Raw genomic sequence first — 20,815 nt, 5'->3', positions numbered from 1 at the left:
AGAACACACTAGAAAGCATAGCATCTCTTTTGAGATAAGAATCATATTGAACAGAATACAATGCCTTTCTGCATCTAAACCTTTTTGCACCCTTTGACACAATTGACCACAGTCTACTTCTATCTACCCTGGCTACGTTGGGGATCGCTGACACCGCTCTCCTTTGGGTTGAATCCTTCATCTCTGGATGCTGTTTCAGGGTGTCCTGGAACGGTGGGGTGGGTTGTCTGGACCCCACAGCCCGTCTACAGGTTTCCCTCAAGACTCGGTACTTGGCCCTCTCCTTCTCTTCCTTTACATACAATCTCTCGGTTCTGTCATCTCCTCCCACGGGTTTTCGTACCACATCTATGCTGACCACATCAACGCTTGTTAGAAACCTGTCCTTCTCCTCTCAGGCTGCAGCACTGAGTCGGATGTGCAGATTCTTTTTGTACAAAATCCAAAGGATCAGGATCTCAAAATGTATTCAACACAGCTCCTACTTCAGGTCATCTCCCAGTCCTCTCACAGCTATAACTTCCTCTTTGCCTGTCTTCCTGCCTGTGCCATCAAACCCCTACAGCTAATCCAGAATCAAGTTACTCCCCTCTTCACTCCAACCCCTTTATCGCTCACATCAAGTTCAAAACAATTGGTGTTGGCATCCAAGACAGTGAATGGGACAGCCCCCTCATACCTACAATCAGTCTACAAACCCTATGTTCTGTCAAGATCACTATGCTCTACATCTAGTATTTGATGTTTATTTTACATTACAGTATTGTGGTGTATTTTGGTTTCTGTGTTCTAGTGACTGATGCATGGTAGTATACTTGGCTTCCGTTGCCTAGTCAGGTTGCACAAACTAAACTGTGGTAGGGCTTGCATGGTGTTATGCTCACGCTCACTAGTCTGGGGCTGTTGTGAGTAACTCTCGACAAGCGTGTCTGGTAAGTGCATGTAATGTAATGTAATGAATGCACACAAACGAGTGACCAACGCAGAAAGCTGGAGTCAACCGTGACACTGTGACGCCTTATTGAATGCGCTCAGCCGGATTCGGCTTCATGGCCAGTTCTCAAAGGGTCCACAGTTTAATCTTACCGAGGTCGACGTTGGAGGCCCAGAAGCCTGAGCGACACTGGAAGCGCACCATGCTCTGCGGGATGAAGGAGGGGCTGCACCTGGCTCTCAGCAGATTCTGAATCTGAAATAAGATCTGAAACAGAGGACAAAACGCTCACTACCCACATATTCCACACTTAATCCAGACCTCAAAACCTATGAAAGCATGAAAATATCCAGGGACCCTCGCACACAGGGAGCCCTGACTTCCTTACCAGCCTCTTGCAGTACAGGAGAGCAGTCCCACTGCTGCTGGCTGTCGCCCACTTGGCGAAGTTGATCACATGATCCAGGTGTCTGGACAGGGAGCCAATGTCTTCCTGCTGCTTCCTCAGTCCGCTCTCATGGTCCTTCGTCAGGCCCTGAGGATCACAACAACAGCTCTAACCCCTCACTCTGACCCACGGACAGCCCCGCCCTCTGCATGAAGTTACAGGGAATTACACAGCACAGCACAACACACCACACCTCTCGTTTACAGATCTCTTTTCCATATAAGGGTTAGGCCCTGAGTGGTGTGAAACATCATATCAGCTCAGGAAAACGTGTTTGTGCACAGACAATGACACACCAACACTCAAAGGTAAAAGTTTTCTCATACCTCAAGCTGATTCACTAAAATCTTTCCCTTTCGGTTAATCTCCAAGATTAAAGCACAAATGGACTTCTTGATTTCATTGTGCACAGACTTGCGGTTTTCGTCAACTTGCAGGAGTCTGAAAAGAAATGAGGGGGACAATGACAAAAGTTTGAGCACACCTTTGTGTGGTCTGGCATTCAGTGACATAATGTGCATATACAGACAGAGGGATCCGGATGAGTTGAAGCTAACATACAACTAGGGTCATCCCTATAATAATACTGACACATTATATAGCATTGATCTGATTTTCTCTCTAAGCCATATTTGAATACTCTATACGTGCCAGCTTACCATATACTGTTTGATTCACTCATTTGCATATTACACAGATAAAGACACACGTGCTGTTTTGAAAGTAATAAGTTAGAGGACAAAAAACTTGGAAAACAGGCATGAATGTTAATTCATGCAACACATCTCTCGGTTAAGTGAATTCATCCATTCAATCAAGAGCAGCAGGACACGATACCCATTGTTGATGGACTTGGACACTTCCTCTATGGCCTTCTTCTTCTCCTGAAGCTGCAGCGTCATGCTGACCATGTGATCTCTGTGGTTTTTATAAGCATCTTCTAAAAACTGGTAACTGGATAAAAAGGAGAGAAACGTCAGTTCCTGCAGATTACAGTTTCCAGGGATGAGATTCCTCTGCGCTGGATACAAAATGAAAATGTGCATTTGACTTAACTTTACCGTGAAATGCCCAGTTAGCATCCCGGGCTGTTATGAAAGGGGAGCGAACAATCTTACGTGTTGTAATACATTATTATTGTTGCAATTGGCCTACAAGCATGTAACATTAGTTACAGTAAGACATTAACACAGCTGTTTTTCCTCAGCAACATGAACAAATAATAGAAGCCAATATGAACAGAGGAAAAAAAAAACTGAATGGACACTCTAACAGCTAGCCTAAACACCAACGAAGTGACGGGTTGTAGAACAGGACAGTGAAGAGCAGATGAAGGCCGTGAGAAGCAGACTGAACAAATGAGGAGGAATGTGAAGAGGGAGCAAGATGCACAACATTTATTACACTCCTCAAGATACAATAAAACTGAGAAAGTGGTAAATAATGAACTGTTAGTTGGTGTAAATCTCAAGCTGCCCAAACCCATGTATGAGTGACAGCTATGAGTGACAGGTGGCTCAGTGGCATTACTTGTGGTCCTTGTGCTTTAGTAACTGGCAGTCTCTGCAGGTGAGGCGGTCGCAGGTCTCACAGAACAGCTTCAGAGGCTCCTGTTTGTGGACCTCACAGAAGACCGGCTTCTGGTTGGACACACACACCACTTCTGCAGAAACACACAACGACAGTCAGCTCTGAACAGACCACATCTTCATCCAAAACTTAACCTTCAGTTTCAGTCTCAGAAAGAAATGAAACTGGACTCCAAGTACTGCAAACCAAAAAGCAGAATCAAGGTACCCCTCCCACCCACACCCGGAGGGTAAGGCTCCCTCCCGCACTCTCTCAGGCTGCACCTGGAGACACCTCCTCCTTCTGCCGGATGGTGTGGTCCTTGGTGAACTTCACCCGCTGGTGAGCCTCGATGCAGGTGGTGCACAGGAACTCCACACACTCCACGCAGAAGCCAGAGGCCTCAGTGTTGTCATCACAGCTTGTGCACAGCTACAGGCAGGGAAACAGGCAGTCAGGCACATCGCTGTTCCCTCACAAACACACAGCGCTACAGAGGGCAGCCTTCACCAGGACAGGAGCCCAGCTGTACTGAGGCCTCCCCCACAGTATGAATAAAAGCACACAGTGTTAAGGCTGTTTCATACTGCGGTGTGCAGCTGGTCTGCCTGCGACATGCGCACGCCGTCACCATGAACACTAGTGTTCTAGGTGTGATGGTGTGATTGTAACTGCATGCTGTTGAGGTTGTTCATCCCTTCCTAACTCCCTCCCTGCTCTCACCAACCTGACTGGTCTTCTCCACGGTGCTGCTGGGAACCTCCACAGAGTCCTTCACAAAGAAGTTCTCCATGACGTCCACCTCCATGCACTCCTGTCTGCACACTGGGCAGCGGATCACGTTGACTGGAAGCGCAGAGAGGGACAGCAGTGAGCACACTCTGCACAGACGGATGCACATTGCGGACACTTCCACAGTGCAGCTCGCATCAGGAAGCCACACGCCCCGGATTTACTGCTAGCTTCGGGTAACTTTCTCCAAACTGACTGTATTTCAAAGTCGTGCCAAAACCATGTTTTGCAACACATTGATTTTGCAACATCATTTCAATGATGGAAGAAATAGGCTTGAAATTCTGTCCCCTAGCAGACTGTGTGTTAGGCTTTCCTTTGGTATATTAAACCAATGTATGAAAACTGATTCAAAAGTTAAAAGAAAATGCATGAGATGTTAGGTCCCTTTCCGTTTCTTACAAATACAGTCACCAGAATGGACTCGGCACCTGCTCCCCAGCGTTGCACAGGCCTTTAGAGCTAAGCGCTTAATAATGCCCCGCATCTGGGCTGTGAGGAAAATGACTTCTCTCGGTCACTTCAGTGGCCTAATGCATTTCTCTACACCTTACTTTCTGAAAGAATTAAAAGGGGGGGAGAGGGGGAACGGATTCAGAACCTTATATTAATTTAGAAAAGGTGTGTGCAAAACACAAATTTTAATAGTGGCCAATTATTGGTTATTAGTAGTCAATATCTTACTCGATTTTCACATTTTGGACTGGAAAACAATGTGCTAGCACTACTATTATCTCATGCAGAATGTTCCTCATGTCAGTTAGCAGTGCGTGCATATTTATTACGCCCTCTACATCTTTCCGAACCGGTTTTGGAGAATCCCCTGTGGACTGGCCATTTGTAAACAAGTGCAACTCACGTGGTTTCGCCCCGCCGTCTCGAACCTGGGGGCTCCCTGTTTGATCTGCTAAGACCAGATTCCTTGACGGAGATGGCAAGCACTTTTTGCAGAAAGAATGGAGACATGGCAGCAGTTTCGGCTCGCGGCTGCTGAAATTCAGATTACACACGGCACAGGTATCCAGCAGGTTGAGGGTGCTGTGCTGTTTTGCGTTCTCTTCTTGGATCGGCAAACTTTCTGCCTCATTTTCCACAATTATGACAGCATCATCTGAATCGTTTTTTTCAGCACTTTCATCCATGATTGTGGTTTTTGGGGGGTAAACAGAATGTTTCCGTTAATTCAACCGCAACCAAGTAGTTTACGATATCTAGATACACAAAAGGACCGTGATAAAGGACCACGAAAATTCAAATGGATTCGTCAGTCCCGATCGATGCAGTGAACTAGTCCAATGCAATCCACATCCAAAGCGTCCTTCAGTTTTGTTTGCCTGTAGGATGTTTTCGCGTAGTGTTCCAAAAACGACATTTACTCTTAGCTAGAGTCCGCCAGTACACAGATAGCTAGCCAACAGCAGTTGACACCAATGTGTTAGCAAGCAGGATAGATTATTTTCGCCTGCAGTCGTAGCTAATGTATTTTAGCTAGCAAGCAAGCAAGCTAAGACTATTCCTCACGAATACCTAGGCGATGCAATCCTAATGTGAAGGAACAAAAGAGAAAAGGACAAATGTAAAAATACGATATATTAAAACATCTCTTCTTTTGAGCAGGCGCAAACATCTTCAAAACATTCCAGCTAGCTAGCTAGCTAACATGAATAAGAAATGGATAAGCTACAATAGGCCGCCCGTGTGACTTCCTCAAGAGATCACAGAGGCCTGCTCACTGCTTACAGCCGACCAATGAAAATCCTTAAACGGCAACGACCAATCAAGATTCACATTAATTCAACTGACCAATCATAGGCTGTAGTCCGTGTTTCACTATTCTGATTTTAACGAGAGATGTAACTCGGTGAATCCACGTAGAATTTGGTGCAGCAAGCATTCTCACTGGTGCAGACGGCTCATTAGTCAAGAGAGATGTCATTTTTGCAAAATTTATTACTGTTTAATATCGGTGGTTTCACACGGGGGGTTCAATTAGGTCCAGGTTTTTTCCCAGTGTATATTTTGCATTACGTTGCGTAACAGTGGGGTTTCCGCATGCATCCTCCAGTGTTTTATATTCCTACTCCTCAACGCCAGAGGGCGGTATGCAGTCCAACAGCTACAAAACTCACTGTGGGACAGTATATCCACTGAAGAAGTTCGGGCCAATCCGTGCAAACATGGCTGCGCACATACAGCAAGTGCTATGTAGCCGCTTCTGTTAAGACTCGGTTATTACGATTTAAACATGGAAGAGGAGTGGGAGGAAGAGGTCAGAGGGAAGTTTATTTGATTAACATTGTTAGCATTGATGAAGATATGTTTGAGTTCCCACTGATAAATAGCTCATGTTAGCTAACGTTGTAGAGCATGCACACAATGTGCAAAGCAACTGAAATGTTTTATTTTGCATTACCATGTTGAACTGCTGAACTGCTTTACTTGTTGCGGTAGATTACTGGACTAGTTACAACCCTTGAACAGTGCTCATGGTTCCTCTTAAAAATCTGTCCTCGCGAGAAAAAGAATAGGATGTGCGACCTGCTAACCAGCTAGAGGCTTTCTAAGACAAATTTCCTAAGCAGCTCAGTGGTTGTCGTTCATTGGGTTGTAGTGTTCTGTAGACCCAGAAGCACCAGTTTTCAGTTTAATCTCATTTCTATGTATTGTTTGTGTTTTTTCCCCACGAATCAGGAGCAACTCGTTGTGGTCGAGCTGTCAGGAATTATAGATTCTGACTTCTTAACGAAATGTCAAGGGAAAGTTAAAATTGTGGTAAGTACTGTGTACTGATCGTCATTCAAATTGTGTTATCAATTCAAACACATAAATTAAAAGATTTCAGCTGAAAATGTCAGCAGAAATACACTTCAACACAGTTTAAACAGAAGAATAAACTTAACCAGACTTCTCTGCCTAATTTAATTTAAGGGAATAGACACCGAACAACCTATAATGCAAGTGGGAAGATATGTATTTGCTGGAGAATATGAAGGTAAGATTTGTATGTTGCCATGTTTTTACGGTTATGCTTAATATCAGCATGCCGTTTTTTAATATAACCACTAGATGGCAGCATAGGTCAATGTTGGTCAATGACGTTTTAATATCTGAGTTTAATTTTCTTTCCAGTTGTCAAGCAAAGTGTTAGTTCGTTTAAAGAAGGACAGAATTAACCCTTAGCTAAGGGATTACTCTTTGCCTCTACTTTTTTTCTTGACGACTTGCTTGGTCACCTTACATTAGACTTCTTATGCAAGATATAGTTTTGTGTCATAATCCATCAGTGTTGAACAGGAGAATTATTTATTCATAGATACATTCACACCCTGTATGGTCTTATGTTAATATGTGGTGGTATATGTTTTTCACTCACTGTAACAGATGTCCTCGGTACTTGTGTAATCTTTGAAGAGAACCATGGGAGCGGTGAGTCTTTATCACCTGTATGTGAGTCACACACACACACACACACACACACACACACACACACACACACACACGCTGTCTGGAAATTCAGTCTCATTTTAAAAACTGCTACTACATTACATAAACCATAAATTATAAATGATTGTAATGAAAACCCCTAAGCTCTGTCTTGGAAAATATACCTGCTGAATAAAATTAATTTTGAATAACACATTGACTGGGTGGAACTATATAGAAACTTTATTTACAAAACTAAAATTAAAACACTAAATTAAAAATTGGCTTTGAATAATAATAATAAAAAATTTCAAACCATTCCAGAGATTCGTGTTTCATTCAGTAATATTGTATTGGTTTTCCTCTTCAGAGATGGAAATGATGGGGGTGAAAGGTCAGCTGTGTTCTTTGTTGTGCTGTAGATGCCAGACCTCAGCTCAGGTACAGGTGCCACACCGTGAAGAAGCTGATGATGCAGCGCACCTTCCTCACAGAGAAGAAGGAAGGAGAGCCCAGCTCAGGTGCATTCCCCCTCCCAACCATGGCTTCCAGTCCCTGCTGGCTGTCTGGAGCCGCCCTCTTTGGCAGGACTCTGAACATGTGGTGGTCATGTGGTGGTCGTTTGTGGCGACATGATGACATGCCACTCTTTGTCTGCCAGACGTGTGAGTGTGTGTGTGAGTGTGTGCGCTTAAACATAAAGCTTATGTTAGTGCTGTTAGTCATACTGCTAAGCGATGCAGTTTTATGACTTAATGACCGGGCTGGTGTGTCTTCAGGGCGCATTGAATTCCTGCCGCTGAATGATGGAGCTTTCCCCGGCCGAAACAACATGATCTGCAACTTCCTGCAGGACCCCAGCGGGACAGCGGGGCAGTCCTGTGTCATGAGCGAAAAGGGAGATGCGGAAATTCCCCACAAGTCGGAGTCAGAGGCAGAAGCAGAGGCCAGTGACTGTGAGCAGGCTGAGCTCAGTCAGGACTCTGCGAGAGTGGACTTCCCCCAGAGCAGCTCAGCCTCCCAGGGCGCTGAGGACAGCCTGGACACCACAGACAGCAGTGCCGTTCCAGGTCCATGATCATGTGACAAACCTGAGGAAGTTAAAGGCCAGAGAAGAGAAGCCAGTCAGTGCTGTCACAAAGTGACTCTGTCAGATGCTTCATAAAAATGTGAAGTGAGTTTTGTTAGCATGTGTCTTTAACTTGAAATGATTGTAATGGGGTATTTTGAATAAATACACTTTTTTGTATCAAAGCATGTGATTTTGTGAAAATATTGGAACAGATGTCCATTACTTTTAATGTTCGTAATCAGATGATTGCAGGTTGCGATCCCTGCTGGTACACTACTGTTGTACCCTTCTTGCCCAAATGCTTGCTACATATAATTTAGCTTAAATAGTCATGCATAGCATTTCCTTTTTTATCGTTAGCTATATTCGCTAGATTCCCAAGTGTTTAACCTGGTTGGAGCTCTCTGTCGGTCAGACGTGGTTACCGTCATCGTGAGTATGTTCGGATTACTCACTGTGTACAAGACGCGTTGCTGGTTGTAATACGGTGGATGGGATTTCAGCACCAGGTCTGGTCTAGTGGCCTATAGTTCATTGGCTAGCTGTCAGTCACAAATAATGTTATCACAGATCCACTGTTGACCCATGTCAGCGCAGAATTTTGATCTCGGCCATCTGAAACCTGAAAGGTACGGTTACAACTACAGGTGTTCACTTTTACATATGCACATATAGAACCGACAGTGGTCGTGTCGAGCGAAAATGACATTTTACTTCGTTTTTATTGAGTCGTGTAATTTGGGGCAAACAAGGGCAATATCGCTTTGATAACAAATTGACCGAACGGTTGTTGCTTTTCTTTACATTATATTACTCAAAAACAGTAAATTACTTTAAAAACAATAAATAAATTGTTCCTTAAGCCTTACATATAGCCTAGTTATTTTGACTAAATGTAAGAAATCTTGTACATGACTATGAGTAAGTAGCTACTCAGCAGCTATCAGTCATTTCCTTATTATGCCACAGTTGCTGGGAAATTCCCATCTTTGCTGAGTGCAGATGATTTTGACTCTTTCGTGGGAAGAGGAGGCGTGTGTCTTCATTAAACCAAGAAAACGCAAGCAGAAGCAGCCAGACAGCAGACGCGAAAACGGTGTTGATCGGTGTGAGAAGCTCGTAATCGTGGAAACGAAACTGTGCAGGTAAATCCACGATGTTTGCACTTTTATAGCACTGGGTTGCGGGACAGAAATCGGTCGGATTCTGTAGTTTCATGACGTTGCGATGTCAGTAGCCATTGCCGCGTATTTTTAGCCAGGCGTAAAACAACTCCTGCTTTCATTTTGTCGTGGCTGCACTTTAGCAATGGTCGCTCCACGGTTAATACAAATTAATTCTGCAAATGTTTCCTGTCTAACAATAATGTATTCTTCGACTGGTAGGCTTCTAATGAAGTGTCTCTATCTAGCTAGCTAGTTAACTGGCCAAGAAACCATATGTGAGTGGTTTGTGACCAGGGTTGTTAGCTGGCTAGTTAATAATACTGGTCATTAATTTGTGACTGTGATAACTGTAATCAGCTAAGGTGGCTGACTGTGACTTTTTCCTGCAGGAGCAGCTGTACCAGGTTTGAGCATGAGCGGGATATTCCAGGTGTATGTGATCGGCACGGTGCTATCCGTGGCAGCTGCAATAATCGGTCTGGTGGATTCGGTCGGAGGTCTGATGTACGTCCGGGGACCAGATCTGGACGAATCGGGATACGTCTGGACCCCAAAGCATCCCTCAGAGACCCACTCGAGGGGACCCGGAGTCACCAAGGGCATTGGATCATGATATTCCTCTTTTCATCAATGGACTGTTTTGACTGGATCAGAAACGTGTTTTTTTTCTTGTGAAGAAGTCAAACTCTTCTTTTCTGCAACCGGAAACGTGAAACTTGTTTCCTTGCTTGTTAAATGACGCACGCTTTCACCGAATCTGAAGCTGTTAACGAGTCAAGTTATCTTCCGGGCTGCCGGTGTTGTGCCGTATATTTCTGAGGATCCAAGGCAGCTGATACGGGGAACTCCGCCACTTGTACGGAAAAATGGAAAGCCTGTACGTTAGCACTGCTGAAATACTGACTATTAATGTTGGTGCGTGAAAATGTCCTGTAAATATGTGAAACTAGTTCTTGTTTTATATTCTTTTAAAATATGAAATGATATCTGTTCTTGTAATTAAATGTTTTTGGGACAAATTAATGGGGTTGTTCATTTGCAGTGAAGTTATGTACCTTGAAATGACAACGTAAATGATTTGTGTACAAGGACAAGTGCTTTAGAGTGAACATATATGGTGCTTGCGGCAGATACCTGCAACTATCCAAAAGCTGTATTTATTACTTCGTTGTCACGAAACTGAAAGTTAGGGGCACAGAAATGCAATTAGGCACAACTAATTGTTATTATCAGTGTTGCCAAGGTCTCACAACAGGAAGTCATTAGATTGCCTACCAAATGTTTTTTTAAACAGAGGTGTAACTGATCAACTGATCACTACTGATCTGTTCCGGTGTTCCAGTTGCGGTCTGTTCAGCCCCTCAGTGAATCTCGCTCAGTGAATCTCGCTGTTTGTTCAGTGTGTTTCCCTCTCCGACCACAGGGTGACTTCATCCATCCTCATACTGTGCAATTAAATACATACCCTGCAAAATTTCACATGAATCAGAGGGGTGCAGTCTATTTATTCGTTTAACTCTTTTGTTAATAACTACCATCATTTAGGATCTTCACTGTTGGTAGAATTAAGGAAGGAAGGGCATTCAATCACATTATATTGTTTTTAATGATTCCATTGTTTTTTTTTTTACCTCTGCTTGTCTGGTTGAATTTAAAAGGCACGTCATCTGAGCTGCAGCTTAATGACACAGTTTGTCAGTGAGGTTAGAGATATCTCAAATTGAGCAACAGGGTATCGTCAAGTCACCACCCTATGGCTATAGGAAACACATTGAATGAACTGAACAAGATTCAGTGAACGAGACGTACTGAAAGAGCTGAGGGTGGAGGTCTGGGGCTTATTGAATGAATGTGTATTGAGTGACTCAGTGAATGCATTGTCACACCGAACTGATCGAAATAATTCAGATTAGTAAAATGAGTCAAAATGTCCATCACTTTTCATAATGTCCCTGGTGGCCCTAAAGAGCCTTTCCAAAGGTGGTTTGGATGTTTTCAGTTGCTTAAAACAATTCCGGTTTTGGTGCAAAATAAATACATCGTGGTCAAGCAACTGAAAGACAAGAGTCATTTTTCTAGACAAGAATAGACTTGTGAACAGGTACATGCTGTTAGACACGTACCTGTCTAAGGTATGACGGTGTTTTGCTTAGCAGACACTCTTTTCACACTTCACAGAGTGACTTACATTTTTTATATTATCCATTCATACAGCTGGGAAATTCATGTTTAAAAGCAGTGGCCAAGTGCCAATCAAACCAGCAACCTAACAGGCCTTACCCTTACAACTGTGCCAAACTGCTGCCATATTGAAATGGACATGGATGTGTGGGTGCATGTAAACACTGGATCTCAGTTCGTCTTATCAACATGCTTTTGCTCCACAGCTGCAGTATTAAACCTTAAAAAACTGTTTTAAACTCATAAAGAGGGACTATCCCAATGCAGTTTTTTTTTGGTTTACAATGTATAGCTTTGATTTATAGGCCATTATCCCTTGCCTTGTGTTATTTCTACCAGTAAAGAAATGTCATGAATGATTTGATCATCAGAATAAGAATCAGAATCAGACTTTAATGGCCAAGTATGTTTTTTTACACATACAAGGAATTTGACTCCGGTTCCACTGTCGTTCTTCCAATGATTTTCAAGGTGACGACAACAAATACCATCCAACAGTTGCGGCACAACAAACAACAACGGTACACATACATGGAACGGAGCGCGGATGGAATGAATAAGATATATATGATATAAATGGGAAGAGATACTGTACAGTAAGTTAACAGCTACTGCGTGATAAGTTAAAGTGTACAGGAGTGCAGGCTGTGGGTCTGTAGGCTACATCAATTCGTTATAGACAGCTATTGCACTGTTATATACAGATATTGCACAATGAGCGTGAGATAAAGTGTACCCGAGTGCAGGCTATGGGTATGTACACCTATTGCACTGAGCAAGCAGAACAGAAATGCAGTTGAAGCGTCGCTAGTTCACCAGTTCAAGACTGTGATTGCGAGTGGGAAGAAGCTATTCCAGTGTCGGCTTGTTTTGGTGGGTAGTGATCTGAAGCGTCTGTCGGAGGGAATGAGTTCAAATATGTGGTGGCTACCCATAAGAATTTTTATAGATAGTAGACTTCTCACTATCTCCCTTTCCCTTTCACTGAATATTCTGGGCTCCTTTCATATCATACACAGAGGCATTTAAAGTGATTACGCGAGAAAATAGCACCTGCGGTAATGTGGCTAGTGTTTAGCCAAATATATTGGAATGAGGGCGCCACCCGCTGGAGATCTTGCAAACTTTCCCTGCTGAAGCGACGCGCATTCCACAATGCTGCCACTTGCGTCAAGTTTCGAACTGGTGAAAGAAATGAACGCATTACCTGTCTGGTTTGATCTCTTTAACGTTGTTAATATCTGTGTTCGTTTAAAAAGATTATTAGTTCAACATGTAATATGGCTCTGCAGTTACTTAAAATGGTCAATGGAAACATTGTGTTGAAACAGTAAATATTTTTGAACACTAGAAGCAGAACATAAATAGTCTGGAAACAATGTGTCATTTAGGAAACACCGAGCATCTGCTAAGTGAATGTAATGTAACAAGCTGATCCAGTCTGGTCTGATAAAGCGCTATTTGCCTTCATGTAAACGTTAATCGTTTACATTATGGGAGGGGTGCATCTGACAAAACACCTAGGCATAATGATTTTTCTAAAGAAATTCAGGTAGAATATTTGAGTTTCACCATACAGACTCCGCCCGATAATTTGAGAAACGTACGCAACTAAGTGAAAATCTTAATGTTTTACTGAATACGCTTTTTACCGGAGAGAGCATGTGAAATACCCGCAAGCATGCTTGAAGTTCGCGCCGTTTGGTATTGCGCTCAGGGTTGCCACGCGCGTCTACCTGTGCTCCGACATGTCAAAGTGCCATGGAGACAGAATACTGAGCTGTTTTCAAGACGCAATATGAGGTTAGGGTTGGTTGAAGACGCTTTTCAACTTAAATTTAAATTAGTTGTAAAGTGAGTAATACAGGAAACATCCCTTAAGCACTGTTGTCCTGAAAGTGCTTGATGAATGTGGTCTCTTGTCTCTCATTTTTATCTGTTTCGCAGGAGAAATTTAAGTTAATATGACTGAACAAAATTGTTTTCAGTTTGCGGCCGTATTTTCCAATTATAGGCTACAAACAATCATGGGCCAGTCCAGGTCGTCATCCCGCATCATCACCCTCAAATAGTGTGGAACTATTTCACAGACTGCGCGGTCTCACAAGCCATGCCATCATAACATTACCACCCGGACATCACATCTCCTCGGAATATGTCATGATAAACTCCGAGCAAGAGTAAATATGGCAGCAAAAGCAGTGACCAAAGTAAGGCTGGAAGTATTGTAAGATAAGATAAGATAAGACTTTATTCATACCTAAGCGGGGAAATTTGTCCAGTAGTGGCTAGTATTAAGTTGAAGAAGTGGTAGGTTTGAATTATTTATTTTATTGATATATATATTTTGCATAGGTTTACTTAACGTACTAGCAAAATTTTACTTAAAGCATTAAGTTTTACTTAAATTAGGCTATGCGTATTGGTCCTTCCATGGTTTTACTCAGTTTATTGTTTTATTGTTACTTTTTAATTTGGCAAACGCTTTTTTCGAGAGTGACTTACAAGGGGTTTATTGAGACCTATATGAAGTCTACATCATATATTGAAGATATATTAAGTACATCATATTACATTACATCATTTAGCAGACTCTCTTACCCATATATACCAGCATATGTATCAATAATACACTGGGTTCATTATTTACATATATTTTTAAAATCCAGTCACGTAACAATATGATATTGCGACGTTTGTCACATTAGTATAGATAGTAGTATTATAGTATTCATGTTGGCAACAGTACATTTAAACCAGACGTGCATTGTTTTTTATTATTGGGATGACAACCGCTGGCTACCCGGCATTGCAATTCAGATACCCAACCGCACCGGTTCCCTGACCAAAGCTGAATTCTGACGATGATTTTGTCACCGTCGGCTCAGATTCCCCACACATGAGGGTTTCCGTATCTGGCAACAGCGGAGCATTTTCTAATAAACCCTACATACTTCCATAGTTTGCAAACGTGGCGCTTTCCAGCCAATCAAATAATGTGTATTGCAGTGAAGTGGACCAATACATAGGCACCAAAGGGGCTGTTATTGTAGGCAGTGTTGGGCGGTGCCTCGCATGTGATTGGCTCATTCTGCATTTCTCTACAGGAAACAACGCGGCTAAAGGGTGTATATCCGGCGCTGTGCTGGCTCGGGGTTTGAGCAGTGTTGGTACCACAGAGCAAGACCGGGTGAGTAATTTGCAACCGCTACTTTAGGTAATATAATGTTTCTTTGGCCTGTTACATCGCTTTCGTTTAATCAGTTATTTACCTTTTCCCTCTTTTCTACATTTGTAACTGGGGCTGGTCTTTAAGTCCGCTATCTGTGTGAAGCTGCGGGCTGGCTGCATACTTGCATCTCTACTAATAGAAATGGTCATTGAGATACATTCCATCAGATACCTATAGCGACTTGCCGTTCAGTTTTTTCTTTGTTAATGCTGGCAAGCTTTCTGGCTCAGCAAACCAACCAAACAACATAAGCGTCGATTGTACTGAAATTCTCATATTATTCTGTTACAGCTTTTTGTTAGTTTTCAGTTCGCAGTTTCAAATAACGGACCTTTGAGCTGTCTATCATTATAAAAATCTCATCACCACGATTCACACCCGGAGTTTTACAATCTGGTTCTTTCCTAATAATTGTATGTATTTTAAAACCAATATTCTGCAACATTCCCATGTCCAGATTGCTTCATAATAAACGAAATCTGAAGATCCAGTTATGTCGACTACTGACTTGTTTGGTTGGGGTTCCTAAACTGTTGTTCGGTGACCCCTTGGGAAACTAAAACGTCAGAACAACATTTATTATGAAGCACAAAATACGTAATTTTAGATTGTGATCAAATCTCATTTAACATCTCGAAACAGTTCTCGTCACATTATCTCTATAATTAAACAATGTGCTGGTAAAAAAAAAATCAGGGCATCGTATCATCTTTATAATACACAGGTGATACAGTGGAAGATGCCCGTTTGAATTCCCTGTGCTTATTTCAGAGATTTGCATTTAGGTTCAGTCATTTTCATCCATAGCGAGAATTTTCTGAAATACGACTACATTGCTGCACGCAAGACAGGTTATAGTCAAATTAAAAGCAGGCGGCTGTGACAGCCGCGGGTGTTTCCGAGTATGCCTAACGAAGCCCCTGAGATCGACGAGGTCCTGATTGCTTGTGAACGTTTGCGTTATGATTTCCGAGGTACTGTCGTTTTATTGGGAGTTCGAAGTGAAGTCACACTGCATTCAGCGACCACAGCACACAGAAATTCTGCCAAGTATCGATGATCCTGTACCACATGAGTATAAGATGGTCCCTGTGACATCTTTGATGGCTTTATTAGCAAACGTGCTGGGATGTTCAGAGTGATGTTACTGAGATGTGGCAGTCTGGGGGAGGTCGGGGTCACGGGAGGACAGCATTTACACCTTGGGGTCGTTGGCGCCTGTGTGATTAGTTGTGTGCAGGCAGAGGAACAGCTGTTCCTGGCTGCAGACTTTTTGAGCCCTGGTTATCTTGGCATGCCACGGCTGTGTGAACATGTTCTGGAAACAGGGGGACACAGGACTGCAGGAGGGCAGTGAACGGCAGCGTTAGCCTCGAAATAGAAGCACAGCTGGTGGAGTCCAGCCCTGCACACACATCCCCAAAGGAAGCAGGGCACTGGACTGGCTGCCATGACTGCTCACATGTAGAGCTGTATTCTCCTCCCCCAACACCATATTTGATGAGGAATTTTTAAACTTAGTTATGTGCAGTATGTCCCTGAGCTTAGTTATCTGGCTGCTATGTGCCCTCCGTTAATAATTCACAGGGATTTGGGATATGAGTAAGCCAGCATTTCTTTGTGGTGTGACGGTGATGTAGAGGGTCATGGCCTGGTCTGTACGTGTCCCTCCTCTCTGCTTCCTGTTCCCAAGGCTGTGGCCTGCATCTGTAAGGCCTGACTTCCTGTTCCACGTCTGGCCTGACATGCTGGCAGGCTGTTAAACTGCTGAGGCAGATGTGATCAGTCAGTGCAAACAAGCCCCTGCTACAGGCTCGGCTCAGGCGGGCCGTCCCACCAGGTTCACAGCAGGAGCTGAACAGCAAACTCCTTCATCACTGAAATGTTTATCTTTGAAAGCCACCTATGCTGTTTCTGTGAGAAATTAAAACTCTGGGAAATTGCTTCACTATAAAGTCCATTGGCTTTGCCTGTGTTTGAATTATCCTTTCGCTGATCAGTCTTTTTCCAGATTGCTGCCACCTTCAGTGAGGTGGAGAGTCAGGTTATGTCATCATCATAATAATAATAGTCTAACTGTAATGGAAACTGCTATTTTTCCCCAAAGGCAGTTGAAGGTGTCTAGTCTTTTTTTTGTCAGACCCCAAGTGGGAGATGTGTTAGGCTGAGTAGGGATTGGGATGCAGATGTACTGACATCTCTCTGACCACAGCCCTCCAGCTGAACGCGCTTAAAGATGGAGCTCCGCCCACTGCTGATGTGGTTTGCACTGTGCGTGGTCTACGCCACCAGCAAGCCAACGGAGAAGAAGGACCGCGTCCATCATGACCCCCAGCTAAGCGACAAGGAGCACGATGACACGGAGAACTTCGAGTACGACCACGACGCCTTCCTGGGCCAGGAGGAGGCCAAGACCTTCGACCAGCTGACCCCTGAGGAGAGCAAGGAGAGGCTGGGGTAGGAAGTGTACACCGGCCTGCTGTTGGGAGGGGTGCCCTCACGTAGTGTAGACGTGAACACCTGCAGGGAGAAACAAGGATGTGGTGTTAGGCATAGACAGCCGCTGCTGCAAAGCTGCTGTAATTTTGTGACATTTTTGCACTTCTGCATTTTGAGATGGACAAATTGGATCAGATTCATAGTTACCCTCCAGACTGAGACAACCTGTGCAAAGGTCATGACCTCAGAGAATCAGATGGAGAGTGTGAGGACGCCACAGATACAACATGTTTGGCTTCATCCTGAGCATCTCTCCCTCTCCCTCTTTCTCCCACCCTCTCCATCTCTCCCTCTCTCCTTCTCTCTCCCGCCCTCTCTCTCCCTCTCCCACCCTCTCCATCTCTCCCTCTCTCTCTCTTCCACCCTCTCATCTCTCCCTCTCTCCTTCTCTCTCCCGCCCTCTCTCTCCCTCTCCCGCCCTCTCCATCTCTCCCTCTCTCCTTCTCTCTCTCTCTTCCTCTCTCTCCCGCCCTCTCCTGCCCTCTCCCTCTCTCCTTCTCTCTCCCTCTCTCTCCTGCCCTCTCTCTCCCTCTCTCAGAATGATCGTGGATAAGATCGACGCCAATAAGGATGGCTATGTTACAGAGGAGGAGCTGAAGGCCTGGATTAAAAAGGCCCAGAAGAAATACATCTACGACAACGTGGATCGACAGTGGAAAGATTTCGACATGAACAACGATGGTGTGATCTCCTGGGAGGAATACAAGAACGTTACATATGGCACCTACCTGGGTATGGAGCTGGGCTGGGGTGGAGGTGTGGCCCAGCACGGTTCTGTTCTGTTTCAGCCATCATAGTGAGCGTAGATCTGCCAGCCTCCTTTAATTCTGACGCAGTAGTTTCTCTTTGTGGCTTTTAATGTCATAGCCCACACACAGCTTATCAGCTCTTGGGATGTCATCTTGTCATCTTGAACTTAGAGAGTTGAGCTTCTAACCCGATTACTGTCTTGAGCAAGAAACTAAGCCTGAACTGCTACTGTAAATATCCTGCTGTATAAATGGCCACTATGCCAACAGGGGAACAAAGGTGTGTCCTTCATAAATAATGAATTTGAATGAGGTTTGGTGTTCTAGTAGTTCTGTAGCCTGCATTTTGCGTGCCTGAGATCTGAGGGTCCAGTGTTCTGCAGATGACCCGGACCCTGACGACGGCTTCAACTACAAGCAGATGATGTCCAGAGATGAGAGGCGCTTCAAAATGGCTGACAGAGACGGCGACCTCATCGCCAGCAAGGAGGAGTTCACTGCCTTCCTGCACCCAGAGGAGTATGACTACATGAAGGACATTGTAGTGCTGGTATGTGTACGTGTGAAAGCCCTCTCTGTGAAATGTGGAGAATGGCTGTATCAGCAGACGCTTGCTTTATAAATAAGGACCTTCCTGGAATAACCTTCCCTGTGCTGGAGTGTGGAAACAGGAGGGCTGTAAGATTCACTCCGTAATAACCACTAAACCTGTCAAAACAGAAAGCCTCACAGGCATTCCGTGTGAGAGACAAAATGGATGTGGCTTCGGTTCTTAATTTAGGATGAACTAAAATGAATTTTCTCTGTAGGAAACCATGGAAGACATTGACAAGAATGGAGATGGCTTTATTGATTTAGAAGAGTACATTGGTAAGTTCGCAGGGTGAAAGATTGTGGCTGCAGCCACTGTGGACTCAGCTGTATGTTTATGAAGGCATGTTTAGTTGAAGGCGGATGAATTAAATGGCAGTTTATGCTGGGCCATTTAACGGTGTCCGTGCGCTCTGCTCTGATCAGGCAGAATGCATTCCTTCCAATTCAATGCCAGTTAAAAAGCCAGTTTTTACAGAGAAGGCAGGGCACTAAAGTGAGGGTTAGACTGAAATCCTGAATTATAACCAGCTTTGATAATTCTGAGCAGGGACTGTTGACTGTGGAGTATTTTGAACCCACCTGAACGCAGACATCACCAGCTTCACCTGGAGATGATAGGGAAGATTGGAAGATTCCAGGCGATTTCCTGCTTGCACTCGTGGTTACTGTGACTTGGCCTGTTTGCCACCGGTTTGCAGGGGACATGTACAATCACGAGGGTGACCCCCAGGAGCCTGAGTGGGTGAAAACTGAGCGTGAGCAGTTTGTGGAGTTCAGGGACAAGAACAAGGACGGGAAGATGGACAAGGAGGAGACCATGGACTGGATCCTTCCCTCGGACTACGACCACGCCGAGGCGGAGGCCAAGCACCTGGTGTACGAGTCTGACGTGGACAAGGTGAGCTGGTGCACAGGATACAGGCAGGCTGCAGTCCACACACATCTCCAGAGTTCCCCGCTGCTTAAATTCGTACTGAGATTGCATCATGCTATATTCCCTAACTCAGTACTTTGCTTTTCAGGATGGTCGCCTCACCAAAGAAGAAATAGTGAACAAATACGACTTGTTCGTCGGGAGTCAAGCAACAGATTTCGGAGAGGCCTTAGTACGGCACGATGAGTTTTAAACCCCATCTAGATAGGAATCATTTTTTTAATCTTGACTAGATGAACAATAATTTATTTTATGACTTCCTGCTCCACCTCTTTCCAGCGTGTCCAGTGATACTGCAGCAACAACATCCAATATTTTTGTGTTTGCTTTTTGCAGACAAACTTCCAGTTTTGTGTGTGTAACATTAAGTTCTACAGTGCTTTTTAGTTATCCTTGGTTGCTCTTATTCAGAGTATGTTTGGCATGCAATGGTTTAAAAGAAGCTTGACATGAATATAAGCTTTATCATATTTTGTAATGTACTTTAAAATGCACTGGATTAATGAAAAATACTTCCTTTGAATTGGCTGTAGGTAATCAGACTGCGCACCATATAGTCAAATCATAAGTGTCTTGTATTTGACCTGCTCAGCAGACACTGCTCTATGTATGTGTGGTAATGAAACCATTAGTTACATTAATTTCAGCCTTTTCTCCCTTATAGCCTTACGGTAGAAACTATTCTTGATTTTTTTTTTTGCACTCCCTTGCCATTTTGTGGTACTTTTATTTGTATTTGAATACTAAGAACCAGTACACATTAATGAGAATATTACAATAGTCAGCTGGTTTCCAGCTTACATTCCTACACCTGTATTCTGTGCCTTTTTGTTTTCTAAGAGTTTTATGTCATTAGGTGGTTGTTAAAGGGGCTTGATGCCTGTTGGAAAAAGCTAACATTTCCACAAGTGCTCTTTCTCCTACAGTAGTGTATGTCCACTGATGCAGTCTGTCCTCTGAAGCCAGGCTTTCATGGGGGAACATGGAAGTGTTACTGATGTTTTTTTCTGCCCAGTTGTCTTTTCTAACCACTGATAATTAGTTTGCAAAAATAGAATTTAGACATTTTGTACACATTCAGTGCAGTGCAATGTCATTGATATGAGATACTTAACTGTAAATATATTGAAAGCCTCTAAGTTTATTATTTGTAAGCAGACCACGTGAACACTAAGGTTTTGAATAAGGTTCTGTAATTGCCATTGGACAGACTTGTTTCTCA

The 20,815-nt window shown here is 43.7% G+C and overlaps 3 protein-coding genes across 3 annotated transcripts in view; 2 read left to right on the top strand and 1 right to left on the bottom strand.

The window, feature by feature from the left end:
• The window catches only part of trim24 (tripartite motif containing 24), a 12,606-nt gene extending 7,173 nt beyond the window's left edge, over positions 1 to 5,433 (bottom strand). Inside the window, exons 1-8 of the mRNA XM_036520470.1 lie at positions 4,603 to 5,433; positions 3,679 to 3,797; positions 3,236 to 3,383; positions 2,913 to 3,045; positions 2,220 to 2,336; positions 1,709 to 1,823; positions 1,323 to 1,469; positions 1,087 to 1,201 (exon numbers count right to left, since the gene is read on the bottom strand). Of these exons, the coding sequence (XP_036376363.1) occupies positions 1,087 to 1,201; positions 1,323 to 1,469; positions 1,709 to 1,823; positions 2,220 to 2,336; positions 2,913 to 3,045; positions 3,236 to 3,383; positions 3,679 to 3,797; positions 4,603 to 4,885 (1,177 nt within the window). The 5' untranslated portion in view covers positions 4,886 to 5,433. The remainder of the gene's footprint in view (positions 1 to 1,086; positions 1,202 to 1,322; positions 1,470 to 1,708; positions 1,824 to 2,219; positions 2,337 to 2,912; positions 3,046 to 3,235; positions 3,384 to 3,678; positions 3,798 to 4,602) is intronic.
• A 476-nt stretch (positions 5,434 to 5,909) lies between these two features.
• On the top strand, positions 5,910 to 8,381 carry gtf3c6 (general transcription factor IIIC, polypeptide 6, alpha). The gene is made up of 6 exons (XM_036520515.1): positions 5,910 to 6,012; positions 6,435 to 6,515; positions 6,672 to 6,735; positions 7,125 to 7,169; positions 7,589 to 7,687; positions 7,946 to 8,381. Exons 1-6 carry the CDS (start codon positions 5,989 to 5,991, stop codon positions 8,242 to 8,244), a joined length of 612 nt encoding a protein of 203 aa, XP_036376408.1. The 5' UTR covers positions 5,910 to 5,988; the 3' UTR covers positions 8,245 to 8,381.
• Positions 8,382 to 14,699: 6,318 nt separating this feature from the next.
• On the top strand, positions 14,700 to 20,587 carry calua (calumenin a). The gene is made up of 7 exons (XM_036519793.1): positions 14,700 to 14,775; positions 17,030 to 17,274; positions 17,855 to 18,048; positions 18,449 to 18,615; positions 18,875 to 18,935; positions 19,358 to 19,557; positions 19,682 to 20,587. The coding sequence occupies exons 2-7, from the start codon at positions 17,054 to 17,056 to the stop codon at positions 19,784 to 19,786; spliced, it is 948 nt and encodes a 315-aa protein (XP_036375686.1). The 5' UTR covers positions 14,700 to 14,775; positions 17,030 to 17,053; the 3' UTR covers positions 19,787 to 20,587.
• The last annotated feature ends 228 nt before the right edge of the window (positions 20,588 to 20,815 follow it).

The sequence above is a fragment of the Megalops cyprinoides genome, chromosome 25 (assembly GCF_013368585.1).
Source record: "Megalops cyprinoides isolate fMegCyp1 chromosome 25, fMegCyp1.pri, whole genome shotgun sequence".
Taxonomy (NCBI): domain Eukaryota; kingdom Metazoa; phylum Chordata; class Actinopteri; order Elopiformes; family Megalopidae; genus Megalops; species Megalops cyprinoides.
Note: the sequence above shows the minus strand (reverse complement) of the source record. Positions and strands in the feature narration are given on the sequence as shown.